This window comes from Bombus huntii, chromosome 8, assembly GCF_024542735.1.
Source record: "Bombus huntii isolate Logan2020A chromosome 8, iyBomHunt1.1, whole genome shotgun sequence".
Taxonomy (NCBI): domain Eukaryota; kingdom Metazoa; phylum Arthropoda; class Insecta; order Hymenoptera; family Apidae; genus Bombus; species Bombus huntii.
Window position 1 is genome coordinate 2,303,932 of NC_066245.1, and position 22,077 is coordinate 2,326,008.

The 22,077-nt window shown below is 43.6% G+C and overlaps 3 protein-coding genes and 1 long non-coding RNA gene across 5 annotated transcripts; 2 read left to right on the forward strand and 2 right to left on the reverse strand.

Moving 5' to 3' along the window:
* Positions 1-37: 37 nt before the first annotated feature.
* On the forward strand, positions 38-3,365 carry LOC126868811 (inositol oxygenase). Its single transcript, XM_050624715.1, has 6 exons — positions 38-186; positions 668-851; positions 1,286-1,494; positions 1,631-1,767; positions 1,841-2,071; positions 2,343-3,365. The coding sequence occupies exons 1-6, from the start codon at positions 169-171 to the stop codon at positions 2,449-2,451; spliced, it is 888 nt and encodes a 295-aa protein (XP_050480672.1). The 5' UTR covers positions 38-168; the 3' UTR covers positions 2,452-3,365.
* On the reverse strand, positions 142-16,673 carry LOC126868819 (uncharacterized). The gene is made up of 3 exons (XR_007690760.1): positions 16,525-16,673; positions 12,524-12,650; positions 142-422 (listed from the first exon to the last, which is right to left on the reverse strand). It is a non-coding gene; the product is annotated as an uncharacterized LOC126868819 (long non-coding RNA).
* Positions 3,506-18,912, forward strand: LOC126868800 (bone morphogenetic protein 2-B). Its single transcript, XM_050624681.1, has 3 exons — positions 3,506-8,398; positions 13,598-13,718; positions 16,584-18,912. Exons 1-3 carry the CDS (start codon positions 7,466-7,468, stop codon positions 17,414-17,416), a joined length of 1,887 nt encoding a protein of 628 aa, XP_050480638.1. The 5' UTR covers positions 3,506-7,465; the 3' UTR covers positions 17,417-18,912.
* On the reverse strand, positions 18,886-22,022 carry LOC126868799 (nucleolar GTP-binding protein 1). 2 transcript variants are annotated; one of them, XM_050624679.1, is made up of 8 exons: positions 21,874-22,022; positions 21,512-21,786; positions 21,201-21,438; positions 20,878-21,120; positions 20,553-20,804; positions 20,174-20,452; positions 19,816-20,094; positions 18,886-19,704 (listed from the first exon to the last, which is right to left on the reverse strand). In XM_050624679.1, exons 1-8 carry the CDS (start codon positions 21,919-21,921, stop codon positions 19,405-19,407), a joined length of 1,914 nt encoding a protein of 637 aa, XP_050480636.1. In that variant the 5' UTR covers positions 21,922-22,022; the 3' UTR covers positions 18,886-19,404. The 2 variants fall into 2 exon arrangements, with proteins under 2 accessions (XP_050480636.1, XP_050480637.1); XM_050624680.1 differs by lacking the exon at positions 21,874-22,022 and having other exon boundaries at positions 21,201-21,460; positions 21,512-21,659.
* Positions 22,023-22,077: the final 55 nt, after the last annotated feature.

Below are 22,077 nucleotides of genomic sequence, written 5' to 3' on the forward strand. Positions count from 1 at the left end.
GTATGGGATCGAGATAACGCGTATCGGGCATTACGCACGTGATCATACTTTGATGAAGCAGAGGTCAAGGGTTGAATTGCCTCAGATTTATAAGTTAACTCGGTCGCATGGGACTAGTTAGTCGGTGTTGCATACTCAATACCAGTTGGAACATAGCCGCATAGACAGATGTCGGCTAAAACGCTCGTAAGTATTAACAGGAGACGATGAATCGAGTAGTAACGATGATCGTTAGCTTCTTCGATCGAATTTGCCTCGATGATCGATCGTCTTGATCTTTAATCGTCGCCACGGTAATCGAACGCAATTTTCCATTTCTCTTTCTCCGGGACGTCTCCTTTTTGACTTCCGTGTCGTTCGTTGCGGTACAAAATTTTTCGGTTGTCGATGTACGGTGTACGGTGTGCAACGGAAGATAAACCCTACGAAAAAAAAAGACGATGTCGATGAACACGAATCACGATCGATTTTCACGAAATTTGGAGGCAAACGTGCTTCTCCTTTGCTCTAAATTTGAATTACGAATCCTCCTTTCAGAGGAGTCCTCTGACATCGATCGGAACGTAGGCAACGACCTCGGTGTTTACTGTTTTCGAAATCACAGGACAAATAGAGGGAAGCGACGAAAAAGCAAAAAATATTAAGTGTGATTGATATGTGACGACAGGCACAGCCGCAAAGGCAAACCATCCTGGATCCTTCGGACAAGTATCGACCAGAGAATGTTTACGCGGGAAAACTGGAGGGCGAGTTCAGGGATTTCTCCGAGGATCCGACCGACCCGGTGAAGGAGCGGGTTCGACAAACCTACGAAAAGATGCACGCTAATCAAACCGTCGAGTTTGTAAAGTGTGAGTAATACATAGTAATGTACATGCATGTACGTGCACTGACGTAAGTATCAGGACACCTATTCGTTACGTACAATGGAAAATTCTATGCAGTTTTACTTTATCTTATTTTGTTCAGCGTTTTAGACTATAAAGTACACGCGATACGAATGAAATAATAGATTTATAATAAAATACATGTAGTAGCTAATTCAATTACTAAGCAAAAGATACTTGTACATTAACGGATGTCCTAATATTTATAATCGGTATCGTAAGTGCGCCTAAGTTTTGCTTTCATGTCGCGTGTTTGCCGATCAAGTTTTCAATTGCGAGCTATTCCGAAACAAGTAGCGAATAGATAACGAACGAGTAATTTCGAACAACGGGAACGAAAAGAAGGGAATAATCATCCGGTGAATCGTATTCGTAATCTTACGACTCTTACATTTCAGCTCGCATGAAAGAATGGCTGCGATTCGACAAGGCCAAGATGACTATAAAGGAATCGTTGATCAAGTTGAACGACTTGGTGGACGAGAGCGATCCGGACACCAGTTTGCCAAATATCGTTCACGCTTTCCAAACTGCAGAATCTATCAGAAAGGAACATCCTGACATGGATTGGTATCACTTGACCGGGTTGATTCACGACTTGGGCAAGGTAACGTATCTTGGAGCTTCTGTAGATTAGAAACCATCCTAAAAAATGGCAAGGAATTAGTTATTTCGTACTTGAGACCGTATTCTTTAAATAAAATACTTCTCTCTTAAGTAAATGCTAAATTCCTTTGATTTAGATAATGGCGTTTTACGGGGAACCGCAATGGGCAGTCGTGGGTGACACGTTTCCCGTGGGATGCGCTTGGGCCGATTCTATCGTCTACAGGGCAACTAGCTTCGAAGATAATCCGGACGGTAGAGACGCTCGATACAAGTAAGTATCGAAGAGAACTGGTTCACTCCTCGGAGAAAGATCGTGGTAAAACATTTTTCACGTTACGCTTCAGCACGAAATACGGCATGTACAAACCAAAGTGCGGCATCGACAAGTTACTGATGTCCTGGGGTCACGACGAATACTTGTATCGCGTCCTGGTGCACAACAATACCAAACTACCGAAGCAGGCTTTGGCTATGATTCGTTATCATTCGTTTTATCCATGGCACGCGGGTGGCGACTACATGCACTTTTGCACCAACGAAGATATGGAGATGCTGAAGTGGATCAACGACTTTAAGTGAGTATCCATATTCAATCACCGCGTTTCTCTTCTTTCTTCAAAAAGACTGAAACTAATGAAAAAAGGAAACAAAAAACAAAAGAAATAAGAAGGAAAAAATGGTAGAATATAATATACGCGGAATGTTAATATCAGTTTCTCGAATAATTTAGTGTCTTTGATAAATACGTATCAGGCAACCGTCGATTTTATCGTCTTCCAAAATATATATAAAAAGAAGAAAGATGAATGATACGCTCTGACTAACCGTTTGACTATTGCGTTTCAGTAAATACGATCTGTACACGAAGAGCGGCGAAGTCCCGGACATCGAGAAATTGTGGCCCTATTACGAGAAATTGATCGACAAGTACATCCCAGGTGTATTAGAATGGTGAAAATGGAAATCTTAGATTTTTGCGCCGTGCGTGTTACGCATGGACAAACGATTAGTCCGCGACCGATTACCAGCTATCGTTTACCTGCTTCCAACCATCGGGCATCGTGCTGTCGACGAGCTTTCCTATCTGCGATAACGATAGTACAATGGATCGGACGATACTGTACTTATCCCTTAGTCGCTAGCTTGATACGCAATCCGCTTCGCTTTTGTCCGTTCCCGACGAAACTCGATTGGAAGAAAGCGCGATGAAAGAGAAGTAGTCGATGCCGAGTCGAGTCGAAGAGAACGGGATCGGTTAAGCAAAGCGGTGGAAGAACGGAGAAAATTGTAGCGTGCAGGAGCGAATGAATAACGGGGAATAACGATGAGCGACGTGTTCGCGTTTCGTTCCTTTTCATCGATTGTACGACTCGTGACTTTCAAGCTTCGAATTTCGAAGAAAGTTCGCGGTATAATCGATAGGATCAGGGATCGGCGCGAAAGTAGGACTAATGTTGATCGAATAGAAAATCCAGCGATCGTGAGTTCCGAGAAAAGAGCTGACTAAGACAGAGAAAAAGAGGGAAAAGTTGGGACAAGCTGGAAATTGTCGTATCGACCGGAACAGTCATAAAATTCTTGCGTTTACTACGCTTTTCTTTTCTTCCTTTCGTTTTTGTTTCCTCTTGCTCGATTTCTAACACGCGCCCTCGTTTTACCCTTAGCTCTCGCCGCTTATATGTTTAGCCATTTCTTTGCTTCGATTCGCTCGATCGAGTACCGCTCTTTACCATTTCGTATTCCAAAGGAACGAAGAGTCGTCAGCGCGAGACTCGGTGGTCGATATAATATAATAATTTATGCGTTCTTTGCGACTAGTCTTTGTTTAATATTCGTTGAATAAAGAATTCTCGTTATACAATCGCAAAATCTCTCTTTGTTTTACGATCTTGGCAGATACTACTATTAGCGATGACGAATCAACCCTCTATGCTCGATGCACTATGGGCCGTTTGCGTCAGCGCCTAATACTCTTATCGTCCTAAACTTTCGCATAATCTTAAACACACAATTCCCATTGAAGTTTTAAACATTACGTTATCGATTTCTAAGTAGAACGTTCGAGAAACGGGTTGAAGAAATTCCAGAGTGAATAACGATACTTTGCAAAGCAAAGATTTCGAGTCGAGGGAGAATTCCTTGGTGCACCCCGTGCTGCGATGCACCGTATCCTTGGTGCGCGAAAGATAGTATGGGAAGCTCTAGAAACCACGGGTATGCGTGGTAATCGAAAACGCATCGACTTTCGAGAAGACCCATCGTGCACCATCAAACGATGGTATTCGCTTAACCCGCCCGTCGCGTTCTCTCGTTCCCACGTGGTGCGATTAGCCTTCGCTAACTTGCTGCGCTTTTCAAACGTTCACGTGTTTCCCGTTACTGAACGTCAGATTCAAACGATTCGATTCGAAGATTCGGTCAAAGACTGGACCAAGAGAAGAGGGAGAGAAAGGGAGGGAGAAAGAGAGAGAGAGAGAGAAAGAGCCGGTTAAAACGAGAGAGATCGTTAAAACGGATTCCTACGTCTTTTACACGCTACGATGACATAGCGGCAAAGAATTTGGTTGAGAAAAATCCGGAAGTACGGTTTCGAAGGTTATTCGCGGGACATTCGCTCGTTTGGTCTTGGGAACGGTTGGTGTCTCGAGCCGCGTCGTCTCTCAAGTTCGTTGGACGCGAACGGGAAACACCAGTATGGGGCTTCTTTATTTTTAACGCGCGATTCATCGGCGCTCTCGTGTCGGCTGAGGATATCCGAGCGGAGGCGGCAACGTTCGTGTTGGTATCGGTGCCAATGCCAATGCCATTGTCGATTCTGATGTCAATACCGATACCGATGACGTGAACATCGACGATAATCACGACAGTGATCAAGTACGATATCATCTGGAAGGATTTGTCAATGACGAAGAATGAACGATATTCCAGGCGATTCGTAACGAATAGCGTGTAACGGTGCCGAGAATCGGCGTTATATAGTTGAGGATTTTCCATCGGCAGAGATTCCTCGAAAATAGCGCGAATCCTTCGTAACTCGCAACGACGCGCGTTACGACGATGGTGCGCGTAGGTTGCCCGTTGTCGAAGGAACTCTGCTCGCGAAATTGGCTTAGTCATCGACGTATTACGGGATATTACGGGGTATTAGCGGGAACAGCCGCAACGACCGGCAACGACCACGACTTTCTAGGCGGACGTGTACGAGGGGCGTGCAGGAAGGACTGGCCGTCCCCGGTATTCGTGAATCATGCTCTACCTTGCAAGTCCGCTGGTCGCCGTTTCCAAGAACAAACAACGCGACGCGATGTGACGCGAGGTAAACCGAAGAGGTAGGAGCATTTAGCGAGGCGCAACGAGGCAAGGCGGGGTAAGACTAAGCAAGCGTACCGCGCCATGCGAGGTAGAACGAAGCGAAACACGAAGCGACGTGACGGAGCGAGGCGCGGCATCGTGCGACGCGGTGCGGTATGTCGCGTTAAACAGGACAAACTAAATACCATTCTCGTACAAACTATATATGTAGTTACGTGTCGTCCTTTCTCTTCCTCTCCCTTTCTTTATGCAGTGTCTCGTGAAAGTATCTCAACTTATCGTATATCGTGCGTTTTGTATGAAATATTTGAAAATTTCATTAGCGCCGTAGCGACATCCGACTATCAACGATAGCGTTGATAAAGTCGAGGATGGTCCAATAGGAGTTTGGATAAGTGTGCGTACATTCGCGAGTAATTTTATCTGTTTCTCTGTTTCCTTTTTCATTCGGCCGCGGAAACTTTCTCTCGCGTTGGATCGTCGATTTGGATGGACGGAGGGCTGAAGCGTTGTTCCGACGAGCAACGAGATCCCTCGGATGACGCGTCCACTGCCACGAAAATGCGACGCAGTCGTTGCGTCGCGGTCACGCGAACTTTTCATTCCACGAAAAAACGTGCGAGCCCGGGGGACACGAACGCGCAACTCTAGCGCGAATTCATTTCACCGATCAATCGATTCCCCGAAATCGAGCAGCGTTTAACTCTCCGAAGGGTAGTCTGCCGTACTTTTGAGGTCGCGTGCGTAACCGGTTAGCAGTTGCGTCAATGTTGCGAATCGCAGTTCCGTCTGCAAACCGTTCCCTGCATCGAGATACGTATTTCGTTGATTGGATGGCTTGAAAAAAGGATATCAACCGTTTCGCGACCGAATATCTCGCGCCACAAAAACGAACAGGCACTCGTCGTTTCAAGGCGACTTTTGACCTCGCGAGCGATTATTCCAATCTCTTGGCTGACCGTCTCTCGATTTCCTCGTTGACGTTGTCCTATTTAACGGTCCTTCCGGTGATAAAGAAGCACGGACTAGGCGCCGCCTTTGCTTCCGTCACACGGACGCATTTATCGCGTAAAACTTTGATGGTTACCGATAAGAACCGCCACTCGACAGGAATTCCTGTACACTTCGTATAATCCTGTTCGTCCTAATTTCACGCAATTTTCAGAATCTCCATTCTGGCGACTGCGTAATACCGCACAGCGTTGATATATTGGCGCGTAACATCGAAACGAGACTCCATGTAAGATACGGTCGACGATGTCTGGAAATAAAGTACCTCCGTATCTCTGTTACTTTTAAGCTGTTCTACCCTTTACTCACGCAGTATACCAATTTTTCATGAAACAAAGATTCGCAACGAATATTTTCCGATTTGTATACCTATGCTTGTTCGGATTAGTTTCGAATATGATCGACGTGATCGTTACGGTCGCGTCTCTTTACAGCGCAAACGATACTTTAAAACGTTTCACGTGACCCATACGCAACATATATACATGAAAGATTTCAACGATAAGAATCGGGAAACTTTGGTGAACCACCGCGTGCCTCATTTTGTCAGATTCCATCGAGGAAAGATCGTTGCTTGGAAACGATAGACGACGAACACGAGACAATGTGGTCAACGGGGGCTACGACGACAGCAAGGATAGCAGCAGCAGCAGCAGCAGCGGTGGTTACGACGTCGAACTGGACGCCAAGAGATTGGAAGCGCGATCAGCCGGCCGGCGCGCCGGCGGGGAGTAGTAAACGGGATATATACGCGAGTGCGTGTTGCCGAGTACGGTATTCGGCAGTCGACGCGCGACGTCCGAACGGAGCGGGTCGTATTTTCTCGTCCCGTTCCGTCTCAACCTGGCCGTGTCCAATAAGAAGTTCCTCGTGTCATTCGATATTAAATATCTCCGACGAGTCAACGAAGAAGAGGGAGACAGGGAGCAAAGGGCGCCTAGAATCATTGAAAATCAGTCGACAATCGTAAATGTTCGACCGGCCTGTGTTTTAAGATGACCGCCTCGGCACTGTCTCCTTTACCTTCCTCTCGCTTTCTTCGATCCTTCTCCGCGTTCGGTTCTATTCCGTCCACGTCAACGTCGTCGTCGTCGTTGTCATCGTCGTCGTCGTCGTGGTCGTTGTCGCAGTCACCGTTACCGTCGCGTAGGAAGAAGAAACCAAACGAGCGGACGATCCATCGTGGTCGGCATTGTTTGGCATTACGCGTTAAGAGGAGCGGATGAATCGTCGCGTGGCAGAGCAACAGTGGAAGAAAGTGAAAGAATCGAATACGGTTCGAATAGCGGTCGGACACTGTCGTAGGATTTGGAAATCTCGCAGATCTTTGCGTACTCGTTTCCAAGTCGATCGCCAAACGCCGTCTTCTCCGATTCGTTGAGATTCGCGCGAGTCTCGGCTGACATGTTGGTCGACGCGTTTAATGGTTGACAGAAGAGTAAAAGTTAAAGGTAAGAAAAGCGACGCAAAGAAGATAATAACAGTAGAGACGAGAAAGATCGAAGGAAAGAAGGAGAGGAAAGAAGGCGAAAGAAGAGAAGCGTAGGAAATTAGATATAGAATCGGTGCACGATAGCGACGAGGTGCTTCCCAGGGAGGAGGTACCCCGGTGGATCGTGCTTAAACTCGTGGATCAGGAGCCGGCTATGGGAAAGCTGGCAACGGCTGGTCGACTCGTGACCCGTGACAACGAGCGGCAAGAGGCATCGGTGTGGTTGCTCGAGCGAAGCGGCGCCAGTTCCGGCCGCGCTCTCGTCGCGGTCCCTATCGGCGGGGTCGCAGTCTGTGGCGTGATCGTCCCGCAAGTTGAATCGGAAGCACCGATCGAGGTGACCGGCCGAAACGCGTTTACCGGCACTGCGTCCAGTTGCTTGGAGAACGGTGCTCGAAAGAGGAAGAAGGATCGCCGAACGATAGCCCTGGTTGGAATTTGTCGGACCAGACACCAGGCGCTGATCGACGATCCAGACTCTCGATACTTGGTCGAGACGGCAACCGGCGGCGACGACGGTGCCGGAAGAGATGACGCGGTGGTTCGCCTCGGAGATTCGTCGTTCGAGTCTTCTCTAGGTCGGAAATCCGGATGGTGGTTCGACGACATCGTCGAGCAGAATACAAAGGAGAAGAGAAGAGACATCGTTCGGGAATATCGTCCGAGAATTTCCAACGAATGGCGACAAGTGGCGCGTAAAGAATCGTTAAATCGGCGAACGATCGTCGAGGGAAGGAGATGCGAACGATGTCGTCGACGTCGGTGGCTGAACGGAAGCAACGAATCTTCTCGTCTGTTTGGAATAGCGACGACGATCGTGGCGGTTGTGGTGGCAGTAGCGGCGGCGGCGCTTTGCGTGCCGGCCGCGTCGGCCGTGCCGATGCTGCCGCGGGAGAGTCCGCTCTCTCGAACCGGTCCTCGACACGACCTCGACCGCTCGACCGGTCTCGAGGACGTCTACGAGGACGCTTTCCGAGAAGAGGATCGACCGACGACGAGCACCGTTCTCGACGAGACTGAGCTGGATATTATCAGAAGGAGCATCGCGCGAGGTCTTGGCCTCAAGAGGATACCCGACCCTTCCAAGGTGAGTAGTCTTTTGCTTCTCTCTCTTCCCTTTTTCCTCCCTTTCTCAGTTCGCTTTTGCTTCTCTCGTCTCTCGTTCTGTTCCACTCGATATCGGATGCGGATACGGAAACGGCCACAGATATGCATATTCATGTCGATGTTTCACGTGACAACGTCACACGTCCGTTGGAACACGTTAGTTGCGTGATCCATCTGGAGTTTTGCCGATTAGGCAATGAATTGTTGGTCTGTAAAAAATTCAGACAGCAATACGTAATGTCAACGAGAAAGTTGCTTGAGCGAAGAAAATTGTTACTATTATTATTATTGTTGTTATTATTATGAGATTCTATTTATTTAACAGGCGAGACAAGCAAGAAGAGCTCGCGTTTCCTTTTATATATTTTATACCAATCTTTTATACGCTAATGGAAATATATTCCCGTCTATGGAATGAGTAATAACAATAATAATAATAATAATAATAAATAGCACGAGAAAAATGGGAAAAGCAGTTGGAAAAGTGAAAAGAAAAAGTGAAGGGAAGCCGGAACTCTAGGTGGAAATAGAAGAACGCTGGACGTAGAGAAGGCAGAGAGTAGCGATGGTGGCGGTGGCGGTAATGGCGGCAGTCGAGTTTCGCAGAGGGTAACGAACAATGAACGAAAAGGAAGAAAGGACTAAAAAGATAGAGAGGGTACAGAGAAGGGGAACAGATGGCGAGAGAAGGGAATGCAAGAGAAAGGAAAGAAAGGGAACGGAAGGGAATCGAATCGAAAGGAGCAACTCGACGGCGAAAGGGTATTATGTGTATACCGTAGAAATCGCGGGAACGACATGGTGCAAGCGGCAAGTAGTACGTAAACAACGGCGAGTCGAAGACGAGGAACGTGGGTGGTCTGCGTTGCCCCACTTTCGCTACGTATGCACGAGCACGTGCGCATTCCTGCTGGTATGCAGAACCGGCTGTCCACGTGCGTACGACGACAACGCCGCCGCTGCCATGCTCTCTTCTTTTCTACTCTATTCAACTCTTCTTCTCCCCTCGTTCCTCTTCGCTTTTTTTCATCTGGTCCCTGGCTTTCTGCTACTAATGAAGATGCAGCACGTTGCCTATGATGAAACTGCCGGACCTGCCGGGGTCGTTGGACTAACGATACAGGATCGAGACAGGTTACATCGCATCGAATCAACTAATTCCTGTCGCAAAAGCAAGCGACGTCTCATTTGGATCAATCGAGTTATACGCGAATTCGAATGAAGCAATTCGACCAATAAAAATAAGTATAAGTTCGGGTATAAAAACTCGATGGCCGCGGGATGATTTAGTTGGCGACGGATCGAGATCGATGGAGGGTTAGCACGAGATGCAGAGCGATTTTAGACGTACGCGTTTCCATCTAAATTCGGAGCGTTACGTGAACGTTGGCATCGATCGTTCGGAAATTCCCAAGCGATCCGAGACGATCGGTGAAATCGGAGGAACTTGGACTGGCGATTTCGGTAGGAAAGTGGAAGGAAGGTAGGAACGGCGATTTAGTCGATGACGATGATCGAAAGAGGTCTCGTTCCGGATCTTGAAAAGGACAAGAGCGGGAGAAGAGGTAGCGGGAGCGACATCGCAAAAGAACACCTGTTGTCGCAGCCTTTATAGCCGGTAGGTTCGCCGTTATGCGCGCACGCGATAACGAACGTCGATTCTTGGCCGTCCTCGAAACTCGAGGACATCCTCGACAAGTGTGAGAGAGAGTACGCGTGTCTCGAACGCAAGCACCTACATATATACATACATGTAGGTATGTAGCTCTAATGCCAAAGGGAAGATAGAACCAGTTATCTTTCTGGTTTTCTAGTTTTCAGGTCTTCTGGTTGCGTGCGCGCGCAGACATACATTCTTCTTTTACCTCGTTCGATGATCCGCCGCACTTAACGCGTACCCACCCGTCCATCGTTCACATTTATATCCAGCTTCGTTGGTTTTTAACGAGACGAAAGAGTCGATCCGAGACGAGAAGAGACGAGGAGACGACGATGGGACGACGGGACGACGAGACAAGAACCGGCGACGTCGAGAACATACAATATGTCCAATTAACTTTCTTTCGCATTCGTCGCAATCGATTTGCAAGCACTTCGTCCTAGTGATCAGAGATAGTTTCAACACGATTGTAAGCAAACGACGTCGCAGATTACATATTGCGCTGTCCGTTGATCGCTTCTGTAATGTTGCAAATATACTATAACATTGTATTAGACTTTTCCTTCGGCTCTAGTAACGCGAATTTCTATTTTATACTCGTGCGATTTCTATGTACACTTTATACTTTTTGTACACCGATGACAGGTAATTCGGTATACGAAGGAAACGTTAATTCCGTTTGCAAACGAAAGTAACGAGTTGCGAAGCAGAAAAGTGGCGATCGTCTAAATTTATCCAATCGACTCGGATGATTCGCGATTCGCAGCGATCATTCTGCTCGATGAACAATGAAATCGAGCGAACTTAACGATCTCGGAAGATGAAAATCGCAAATAGATATCTGTCTGCTTAACTTTCCGCGACTTTCACCGCGTTAGACCATCTCGACCTCGAGGAAAGAATGATACAGCGAGATTCATGGTCGTTATGGTTGATACTGAAGAGAAAGCTATGGGAGAAGAGCGTGATGGCATTGGCTCGCGATCGAACGTGTTACAAACGCGCGCCCGACATCGAACGAAATCGAGTTCGATGAGAAACGTTCGAATCTGAAACACGATGACGCGCATTCCCGCCGCGTGTTTCGTCGAGCCCTCGAGCCTCGAGGCAGAGGGGCGAGGGTTACGCGAAGAATGCGGCCTGACTCGTCCGTCGATACACCTAGACGCGATGTGCGTTGCTTGCGAAAGATCTTTCTTCGAGACGTAGGCGTGGGAGGCAAACGAGCGTACGTGGTTGCGCGAACGTTTCTTCAAGGTCGTCCGCATTCGCTACAACGTCACCTATGCCCTCGTTGCGCGTTTACATACACTTGTTTCCAGATTTCTTTCCCCAAATACGTTATATCTCGCGAACGGATCGTGCAGTCGTTCGGTCGTCGCACCGACCACGCGATTACACCCATTCGCCAATGTTGAAGTTACGTCGACGATTCTATTTTCAAAGTGAATCGCTAAAACCAAGAATGACGAAGTTGCGTCGGATACTTCATTTTCTCGGAAACGAATTCCGATTTTCAGTCGTCCTAACTCTATTTATACTACGAATTTAGGCCCACGGCGTACAGAAGATAAGTTCGATCCACTGTCTACGTCGTTCAAAGAACCTTAAGATTCATAATTCGTGCAATATCTTACAACGAATCTGGTCCATACCGTTTCTCATACAGCTTGCACAGGCCTATCTTATTTCCTTAGCCACGGTGTATTTTTCCAAGAAAATAATACAAGACTATCGATGAAAGTGATACGCGACGTGGTTGCGTTTAGATTCTGTTCCTTTTGAATTCCGGCGCACGGTCAACGCTCGTTGGAGCAACATGTACATACCATACGTACGTACTATGTATCGGGATCTTTCTACAATTTCGTTCGTGTTCGAAGTTCGCGCAGTCATACCATGTCTACATCTTCTTACCCCTCCTCGCACATCCTCTCTTTACCCCATTCCCTCTCCTCTCCTCTCCTCTTTTCCTTACATTCTCCTACCTCTTTGCAAGTAGAAACATCTTCGAGTTTCGTGATAGCCATTGAGCAAGCGTGCGCCAGTCGAGTCCAACTACAAACCAAGACGAAAGACCAACGAACGCGACATCGATGACCGACACTGACCGACCTTTCGAACCAGTCAAGCGGTTGCACACGAGTCAACTCGCTTGGGGTCGGCAAACGACGTCTCGGTTTCAATCCGCAACGAGCGAAAACGCGTGTCTCAATCGATTTACGATTCGCCACACGAGTCCTTCTGACGGACTAACGATCTTGTGTCGTACATTCCGGTTGACGAGGGTTATCTTTCCCTCGAAGTATGCAACTTCAAAACCTTGGCGAATACTTGACGCACGAATGACGCGACGGACCACCGTCTCGACAAACCGGAACTCGCTCGAATCCACTAACTAGCCGACTTTAAAGAAAACAGCCAGTTAAACGAGTCCATACTTACTCGACGTATTGCGGAGGCGTCCGTGTGTCTCCGTTTCACACGGCTCACGGCTCTGATAGCTCGCTGAGTCATCCTTAACGACACGATCCTTCAGTACTCGTGTCCTCCTTCCTTTCAACCTCACGATCTGTGAAATTCATTTCATTTATTAAACGTCTTTTCACTTATTAATCGTTGCGTTGCGTTATGTTGGTCGGCTCGTGCGTTATCTCGCGTACCGCGGCTAGCTAGAGCCGCGCGAACTGGCTAATTTTACCGGAAACGTCTAGCGTGTCTGGACTTTCTCACCATGGAAATTATATACCAACACGAGTGACGGCGAGGGTAAAGTGGCGAGGGACGTGTTTCGAGTGGATCTCGAAAATTGCAACGATGCTCGAGAACGACAAAGGGATTTGAAGAATAGGAAAAAAAGTACAAAGGGGGACCGGCGAGCAACGGGGAAAGAAGGCGAATGACGAGTGGCGAGGAAAGAGAGAGGCAAAGCGAAGAAAGGTTGTTGAGCCGCGACGTTGGGAAGATGGCAGACACTATATCAGTGCCTCGCCCGCAAACTAATTATCCCGCTTGAAGATCGATTTCAGTGAAACGTAAAAGCGTACGATTCGGTGAATTTTTCCATAGGTCACCGGAATTTTGCTTTACGTGTCCAACAGAGATTCTATCGCGTTTTTCACGCAATCCCTCCGATATTCAACGACTTTATTTCCCTTACCAAATTGATTAATGGAAGTACGCTGTCCACAACTCCTTAAACTAATTATGTAACTCTTGCGTGTTAGTAAGACCGTTGAGATCCTCATAATCATTTCTCCCCATATCCTTATTTTCCAATAAAACGATATTGTATCAAGTTCTACGTTCTATTTTCATAGCTTCATTTTTGTAGAATTTCCATTCCACATAACCTGACTTTCGCTACGCTTGCTCATCTTCTTATGCATTTTACGCTAATTTCTTGTATGCTAATAAAATTTTATCCTGTCTGTGAAATAAATAAAACCATCATACCTACCACTGTGCGTTCGTTAGCTGGTCAATAAGTCATCCTTACATATTTCCTTTTTTTTTCAGGCAAACGTCAGTCAAGCCGAATACGAAAGAGCACACAGAGAGTACCTGATGAGAATGCAGTCGCCATTCGACGAGCGAACTTTTGAAAGCAAGAAGTTGCTACATGTGTTTCCCGCTACAGGTAACCAACGATAATTGATGACGATTGATCGATAGTGTATTGGGACATTCTTCTTCGTTCTCGAATCACTGATAATTTAGTATCGGTTCAACAGAACCGGCGATCTTTGGAAACGCGAAATATCTTACGATCTTTCTGAAAAAATATACATACCCACGCTATAATTACTACTTGTGTAAACATCGAGCATCCTAGTTTCCGCCAGTTCGGCAACGTCGACGAGATTTTACCAGGCGTATCTGGAATCGATGCGTATCGAACCAACCGCGATTATCGATCTTTCGCATTAACCTATAAACTGAGAAAGACAAGTCAATTTCTTATTTTGATTGTTAATATCATGATAATTTTTCTTATTTACGCATCTTCTGTTTTTTTTACATGTCGTTTCACGTTTGTTTAAAATAAATTAAAAGAACGTAAATTTCATCGTAATTGCGAATAAATAACGTATCATCTGCTTTTCCCTAAATATTTAACTATTTCACTTTCTTCGTCCTTTTCATTCTGTTACCTCTTTAAGATTCGCTATTTTGTTAAATTTCTTATAGCTTGTTTATTTTACAACTACATTGTTGTTTAGATCCTGTAGTGATCAAAATAAACGAACATCTGTCGGTACTAAGTTTAGAGGATAGAGCGAATAACGCAACAATTTCCAATTACATCATTTTAAATAGTTTATCCAATGTTTTCTATGCTACTAATCATTCTCATAGTAAAACAAACCTATTTTCTGATTCATTGGTATTGATCTTTTTTATATTGATGTTATTTGCGATCTTAATTAATTATAAATTTCAGTAACTACGTATTTACCGTTTCAGTTTATCGTAGAAATTCAAAGTGCAAAGCATGACTGACGTTACTTATGGAATGACACGATATAAAGCGAATGAGTTTACAAATAAAACGCTTCGTTTCGCTTAACGTAATTCCACTTCGGTTTATCTCGATTCGATCAGATTCCATCAACTCGTATCTTCGGTCTATTTTCTCCTTTTCCGTTTTCGCGTTATTCCGCTTGAGAGGCCTCGCCAGAAGCATCTGCGTTATTATGAAAGAGAAATTCCGATCGCCACGGAATGCCGAGTAACGAGTTTCCGAATGCAATAAGAACGAATCGTCGAGAAAGATCAATTTGTCGACGACTCTCGCGCGTGACTCTCGACAATCGATTGCAGATCGCCGGTAATTTATACCAAACCGACCCTTACTGTTTTTCGTCACGAACCCAGACTCTAGACTCTAGACGAATGGAGCCGTACCGATTCTACGAAAACTAAGCCAAAAATATCGTAAAATACTATTTATAAAAGATATACCCACAGACTAAAATATTTTAGATAGCAGTGTGGTGCAAGGTAAGCTATAATTGGTGCGAGTCAAATATTCAGAGAAACCGTTGAATTTCCATTCAGTGACGGAAACACACAGGCTTGCTCGATTACTTACACTGAAATACTTAACTGAAATATCGAAATATCACCAATTCCTGAATTTCACTTCGTTTCGAGTTACTTCACAGTTAGAATTTTCATGATTGATTTCTGTTATTGATATATATTTACTACGATAATCGTGGCCAGATCATTTCTTTAGCAATAAATCGACTCAAAAATCTTTTTCAAACATTCCAAGAAAAATAGAAACATTACCGAATATATCTCGAATCGTTTGTTATACATATACATAATATGGACTGTTTCGAGACATCGAGTCGAGATAACGTTCGAGTCGAACCGTTGCGCGTTGTATATCGTTGCCGACATACGACGCATACCCAGATAACTTTCTCAATCTGTTTTGTCGTATTTTTACGATTATTCCTGACAGATTTATTTCCTAGGATCCGTAACGCGAGCTTCGTATTACACGATGTTTTACGACTGCTACCGAACGAGCCGATCTAAGTGACGCGACGCTAATCCGTCGGTGTTGTGTTACAAGAATGCCACCGTGTTTTCTCTTACCAAACCCAACATCTATTTTCCAATTGGAGAGATCGAATATAGATCGAATATATCGAAATAATCTAACGAATAAGTTGCATCGTAACTATAGGTATCAATTTTCTTCTACGAGATCGTTGCGTGCTTTAATATGAAGGTGATTGCGTACAATCCATAATATTCTCAATATTGTTTAGCACTTATCCACGAAAATTTAAATATGTAAATGCGATATAACACAACTTAGAGCTTATTATATATTGATAAGAATTAAATATTGATAATAATATTGAATCATACCATAAGTAACGCGGTTTTTCTGAAAGTTAAGTTCAAAACAAAAGACAAGTTGTTACTATCGGACTTCTATAAAATTGCAAAAGAAAATGTAATATATCGTGAACGATATTGATCGTGTACGGGCCACATTACGCGGAAAGAGATCGAAGATTCGATACGCCCGCGAAGCGAAGAAAAAGCGAACAAGGACTCGTGCGTACGTGTACCAAACGAATTACCCCGGAATTTAATAATTCCACTAATTAACCAATGAAAATGGAACGGACGAGAGTTGCCGTTCTCGTGATCTCTAGCCGGATACGAGTGAACGTGTCCATTCTCATAGGTCATAGGCGGTTCTAACGATATTTTCGCGTCCATTGTCAAATCTCTTAACGTGCGTGAGGTTAAGTCGATAGTCGCGACGGGAAAAATGAGAAGGTGAAAGATAAAAGACAAGTAGTTGAGAATGCAGAGATCGTGGATTCCATTTAGCGTCGACATACCAACAGGCGAGAGAACGAGGAGGGAATGTAGCGATAGAAGATCGAAGACAATTCAAGGTTTTCACTTACGTAACGTTACGCGTTACGCGTATCAATTGTTCATGTTTATTCGTTCGTGATTGTTACAGCGTATCCTGGAAACGAATCGAGTCGACTGGATGGAACGAGCGAAAAGGAAAAACCCTATCGTCACTGGTTGTTCTTTCCCGTGGAAATTCCTCAGGAGGATCTGGATCAAACGTCGGTGGATCACGCGACGCTGCGACTGCTGCTTCACGGGCCGACGACAGATTACTACACCGAACGTTCCGAGCTGGAGGTGTTGTTCTATCTTCGAATTTCGTCATTTCGTCGCTCGAGAAAGTTAATCGGTCGTAGAAAAATTCAGCTGCAGGACTCCCGAAATCCGAGATGGCTCGAACTCGACGTGACTCAGGCCGCTTCCTCGTGGATCGAGACGCCGCTCGAGAACCTAGGAGTCGAACTGGAATTTATGATAGACAGCGAACCGGTGACACGTACCTTTTCCTTGCCGGTTCTTAACGTGTTCACCACGACGTATTCGGGCAGTGCCAGAGTAAAACGTTCTTCACCCAAAGATGTGATGTCTCTGCACAAAGGTCGTAGGACAAAGTGCAAAGGCGAGAGTAAAAAGTGTTGCAGACACGAGCTTACCGTCATGTTTAAAGACCTGAAAGGTTTCGAATTTATCGTTTACCCGAAAACCTTCGACGCTGGATACTGTAAAGGGCGATGCCCGCCTAGATACAATCCAGCTCATCATCACGCCCTTCTGCAAAGTCTGCTGTGGAAGGAAGATAGGAAAAAAGTGCCTAAACCATGCTGCGCGCCGAGTAAGCTCGACGAGTTGATGATCGTTTATTTCGACGAGAACGATGCTACTCAGTTGAAAAACTCGTACTGGAAGAACATTCAAGTACTCGAATGCGCTTGTTCCTAAAAATACTTTGTCCTTTCTTCCCGAATGGACGAACCGGCTAAATGACCGACTGAGCAACAGAGCTAACTAAGGTCATGTTTATAGTGGATACTTATTCGAACGAACTTGAGTTCTAACGAATGAAACATCTGAAGACTGCAATGCATATAAATATACTCATAAAAATCTATATACATATTTGATTAGGCGGATGTATCTTCGTCAGAATGTCAGTTTGTTCGAATACCCATCCACTGTAACCACAGTCTAATTCAATCAACTAATAATTAGTATATGTACATGTGAACGAACAGCGAACGAGCGAACGAACAAACGAGTGAATGGGAGCGAACGATAGAATATATATGTACACGTTCGATCGAAACGACACGATGATACGGACCAGTAAATGCTGCGATTAAAAACGTTGGTTACAGAATGACGAAAGGACAAGGGTTTTCATAGTCGCAGACGACTCACCAAAGAATCGTCCGAATACTGTTCGGTTGTGTCACTTTTTCGTCGTTACTCGCGACATACCGAAAACACTTGCTGTTAACGTATCACGCGAAACTTTCCTTTTCCGCTTGACCCCTTGTCCGCTTGGCATGTACATTTGCGAACGTTTCGATCGATGAAAGTTATTCCGTAAAACGAATGACGAAAGATTTAATCGTATCGCTGATAAACGTTCGATTCGGTTCGACTCGAGACATCATCGAAAGTCCAGGCTCTCGATCCAGGCTTTCGCATTGACTGTGATACTAAAAGATATCTGGCGTTTCTGCTTGTAGTAATCGTATTTCACACTTTCATCCTCTTTTGCCTTATTTCCTCTTCTCTATCTTATTTTCTCGACTATTTTCTATATTCTCTCCTCTTCTTTCTTTCCTTCTTCTCTTTGTTTTTCTATTTTGATATTGAAGAACCATTAAGTGTATAGAGTTATTCACAACGAGAAGAAAGAAATACCGCGACAGCAATGTTTCGATTATTTGATTAGTGTCACTCTTAAATGAAGTCTTAATCGGAACAATTTAATTGCTTATAATTTATTGTTCGATCAAATATCGAACGATGAAAACTGTTACATCTTTTTACATGCTAAAATATTATCGAACGAATCTTTGAAAGATTGTGCATTTTTTTTTTTTACCAATGAAATTATGTTAATGTTGTACAGAGGATTTGATCGAAACTTGGTAGCATAACCGAAGTTTGTGCACGGCGGAAATCTCGCGTATGCTCCTGCAACTATATATATGTATAACATTTATGGACTATCACCCAGAAGACTCTCCTGTTTCGCCTTCGTTGTAAATGTACAAACGCATGACCGAAATTATAATGGTCCCGCTGCACCTCGATCAAAAGTTTAAATGCATTCTCATGTCGTGACGCGAACATGTATCGTTCGCCGAGTCAATTTCGATCACGCACCATAATCGTAACCTCGCGTTACATGTATTTGTCTAATCGACTACTATCGATGATGTAAAATAAAATTTTATTCCTTATTTATAACCAAACAACCCATAACTGATCCTGATTGAACAAAATGTTTCATTCAACAGCCGGCATAAAGAGTTACTCGATTTTCTAACGCAACAATGATATGAAGCGACAGTATGCATTGCACAACATGACACATTCGATATAGGTTACACAGGAAGGAATACGAATCTACGAATAAGGCAAACTTTTCAATACCGTAGCATGTAAAAGGTTATCACCGTACGACAGCAATAAACTTTCGCTGAATGCGATGTTTCTTACCCTACGTACGAAGCCAAAGGTCGCTTTACTGGCACTAAATTATGCAATCTAAGACAATTCATTCACATTGTTGCGTTATCTTTCAACGAGTTTAACTAACCTTTTACGGATACTATCGTAATTACAAAGCAACGTCGATTTATTCACGCAATACATGTGAAATGAATCATTCGATGAATCGATTCAATGAAAATTTGACAAAGATTTTCGAAAATAACAATTTCGAAATACCACTATCTCCTGTCTGTTTTTCCAACACCTCGTTTTCCCGAAAACAAATGTTTTGGCATTTTCGTGCCGATAAATCGATCTGCTTCTCCTTTCAATCCCTTCTTCGCGATCTTTTTCTTCAAAGCTTTATGCGCAATGTTCTTTAATTTAGTCTTCATCGTCGAATCCTTTACACCCATTTCGTCGCGAGCAGGTTTTGAACTACTTCGAGCTCTTGACTGAGACTCGGATTGCAATCGCATACGTTTCCTAGCTGGTTGCGATAGAGACCTTGCACGTCCTCTAGTCTTGGTAAAGTGCGCCTGTTGGAATTTAAATAAATAATCATATACGCGAATCTTATACACATTTCGTTCCGTTACATATCGTTATTCTTAGTATTTATTTTGATTATATTTCGATGCGTTACTCACATTTTCTGTGTCTTCCATATCGATACCCAAGTCTTCCATTTGTTCTTTCAATTTCGATACCGATCTGTCTCGAAGTTTCGCCGCTGCTGTGCGCGGCATTACAGGCTTTGTAGAAGCCTTCAGTATTCGGGCTTCGTCTTTCATAATAGCCTTCTTTTCTCGAATTTGCTTAGCTATTTGTACAATTTCTTGCATCGTCTCGGACAACTCGGCCACTTTATAATCGTACATTCCCGCCTCTTCGCGAAGCTGCTCCTCTTTTTCCAGCTCATTTAATTTCTACCGTAAAGGATAAAAATAAAGTTCTATCCAAGCAAAATGTCATACGCGTGTTTAAAACGAATAAATATGTACAAACATCAAATATTTCTGGATCGATGTAATCAGCGATATTGTGTCCTTCCCAAATCTCTGGAATAACATCATATTTTTGATCGCCCTCGATGTCATAATTCTTCTTCAAATCAAGTACATAATCGTCTCCCATTTCTTCCTCTATTTCTCGCTCTAATTTTCGTTTTACCTTTAATCCTTCCTTTCTCTTTCTTAAAACGCTCTCAGGAATACAAGGAGCGCGAATTTTATCATCTCTCGGCACAGGTTGTGCAACGTGTAAACGATTAAGCAGTCCCTCTACCTGCAGTCATAAACGTTCAAGAACTTGAACCAATGTTTTAACGGCTTTTACATTACTACAAAGCAACACAAAAGAGATGTTTAAAAAGTATTTAACTTACCTTCTTTGTTCTTATCTTCTGATCAACACGGAAAGCTAACAAACGTTCACACGCTTGTATTTTCACGTCCATTACACCAAAATCAGTAATTGTACTCATTTCCAACACTGGGATATCTTTATCCTCCAACGACTTTAAAAGAACTCGTTTTTCGGGCGGAAGTTCATCCAGACGCAAAATATCCACTTTATTTGCCACAACTGTCAAAGGTTTGTTAGCAAACAGAGGTTTAATCGATTCAAATAATTTCACCTAGAAGATAAAACTGTTGAATCACACTTGAATAGAATGTATACTTTGGTTAGCTATGAAGCCAATACTTTACCTGCTGGTCTAAACTATGACCACATTGTTCCGATATATCGCAAAAGTAAAGTACAGCTGCTCGTAAATGCGCGAGTGCAGTTATTGCCTGCATTTCTATTACGTTCCTTTCTTCGAGTGGATGATCTAGAATTCCAGGTGTATCAACCACTTGCCATCTTAAATATTTATAATCCATATGACCAACGTATAATGACTTTGTTGTAAATGCATATGGTTGGACTTCAACATCAGCGCGAGTTATCTAAATAGAACAATTAGCACAGTTCATAATGTTCCCTGTGCATAATATGCATACATAATCTGTTATTAAGATTAAATTACCTTGTTAATGAAACTGCTTTTACCAACATTTGGGAAACCACATATTATTATAGTGCGTGTATAAGGATCTATACTAGGTAATCGGGCTAAATGCTGACGAACTTGCTCCAAATATGCCAGATTTGCTGCTTGCCTTTTCATAATTGTTGCCATGCGACCTAAAGCAGCTTTTTTCAATTGTTTACATCGGTATAGAGAGTCTCCATATTTCATCAAACGGGCATAATCCTTGGCTACACTATTTTGACAATATATGTGAACTTCATTGAAAAACGGTGGTAATTGAAAAAATACTATTTCAATATACTTACTTATCGATTAAATGTCTCGCTATATTTATTTGACCAAGAGCTAATTTGTAATGATCTTTGTCATAAAGGACGTTCATTAAATCAGCATAAAATGGATGAACATCATCTAGCTTAGGAAATTCCTGTATAATTTGCGATAATCTGTCATGAAAGTTTTGTTGCGTAAATCTCACTTTACGCAAATAAAATGCACGTATTCTTGCAATTTTATAATTTTTGTGTATAACGGTTGGAGTTTTGCGTTGAGTTTTTGATAAAATTATATCAATAAAGTCCTAGACAAAAGTAAATATTTATTAAATGAAATTTGAACTACAATTGAATTAATTACCAAATATAAAATTAAAAACAAAGTTGCTAACCTTTGCGGTGGGTACAACCGCGATTTTCTTGAAATTGTATAACGCCATTATTGCGTTGTTCTCTCAACTTATCGTTTTATAAAAATCTTATACTTGAAAAGTTTGTAAAAACTGTTTAATGACCAAGTTTAAGTGTAAAATAAGTAAAAAATTCACAAAGCGTATACAACCACGTGTACATACCGAAATTTTACATCATTCATC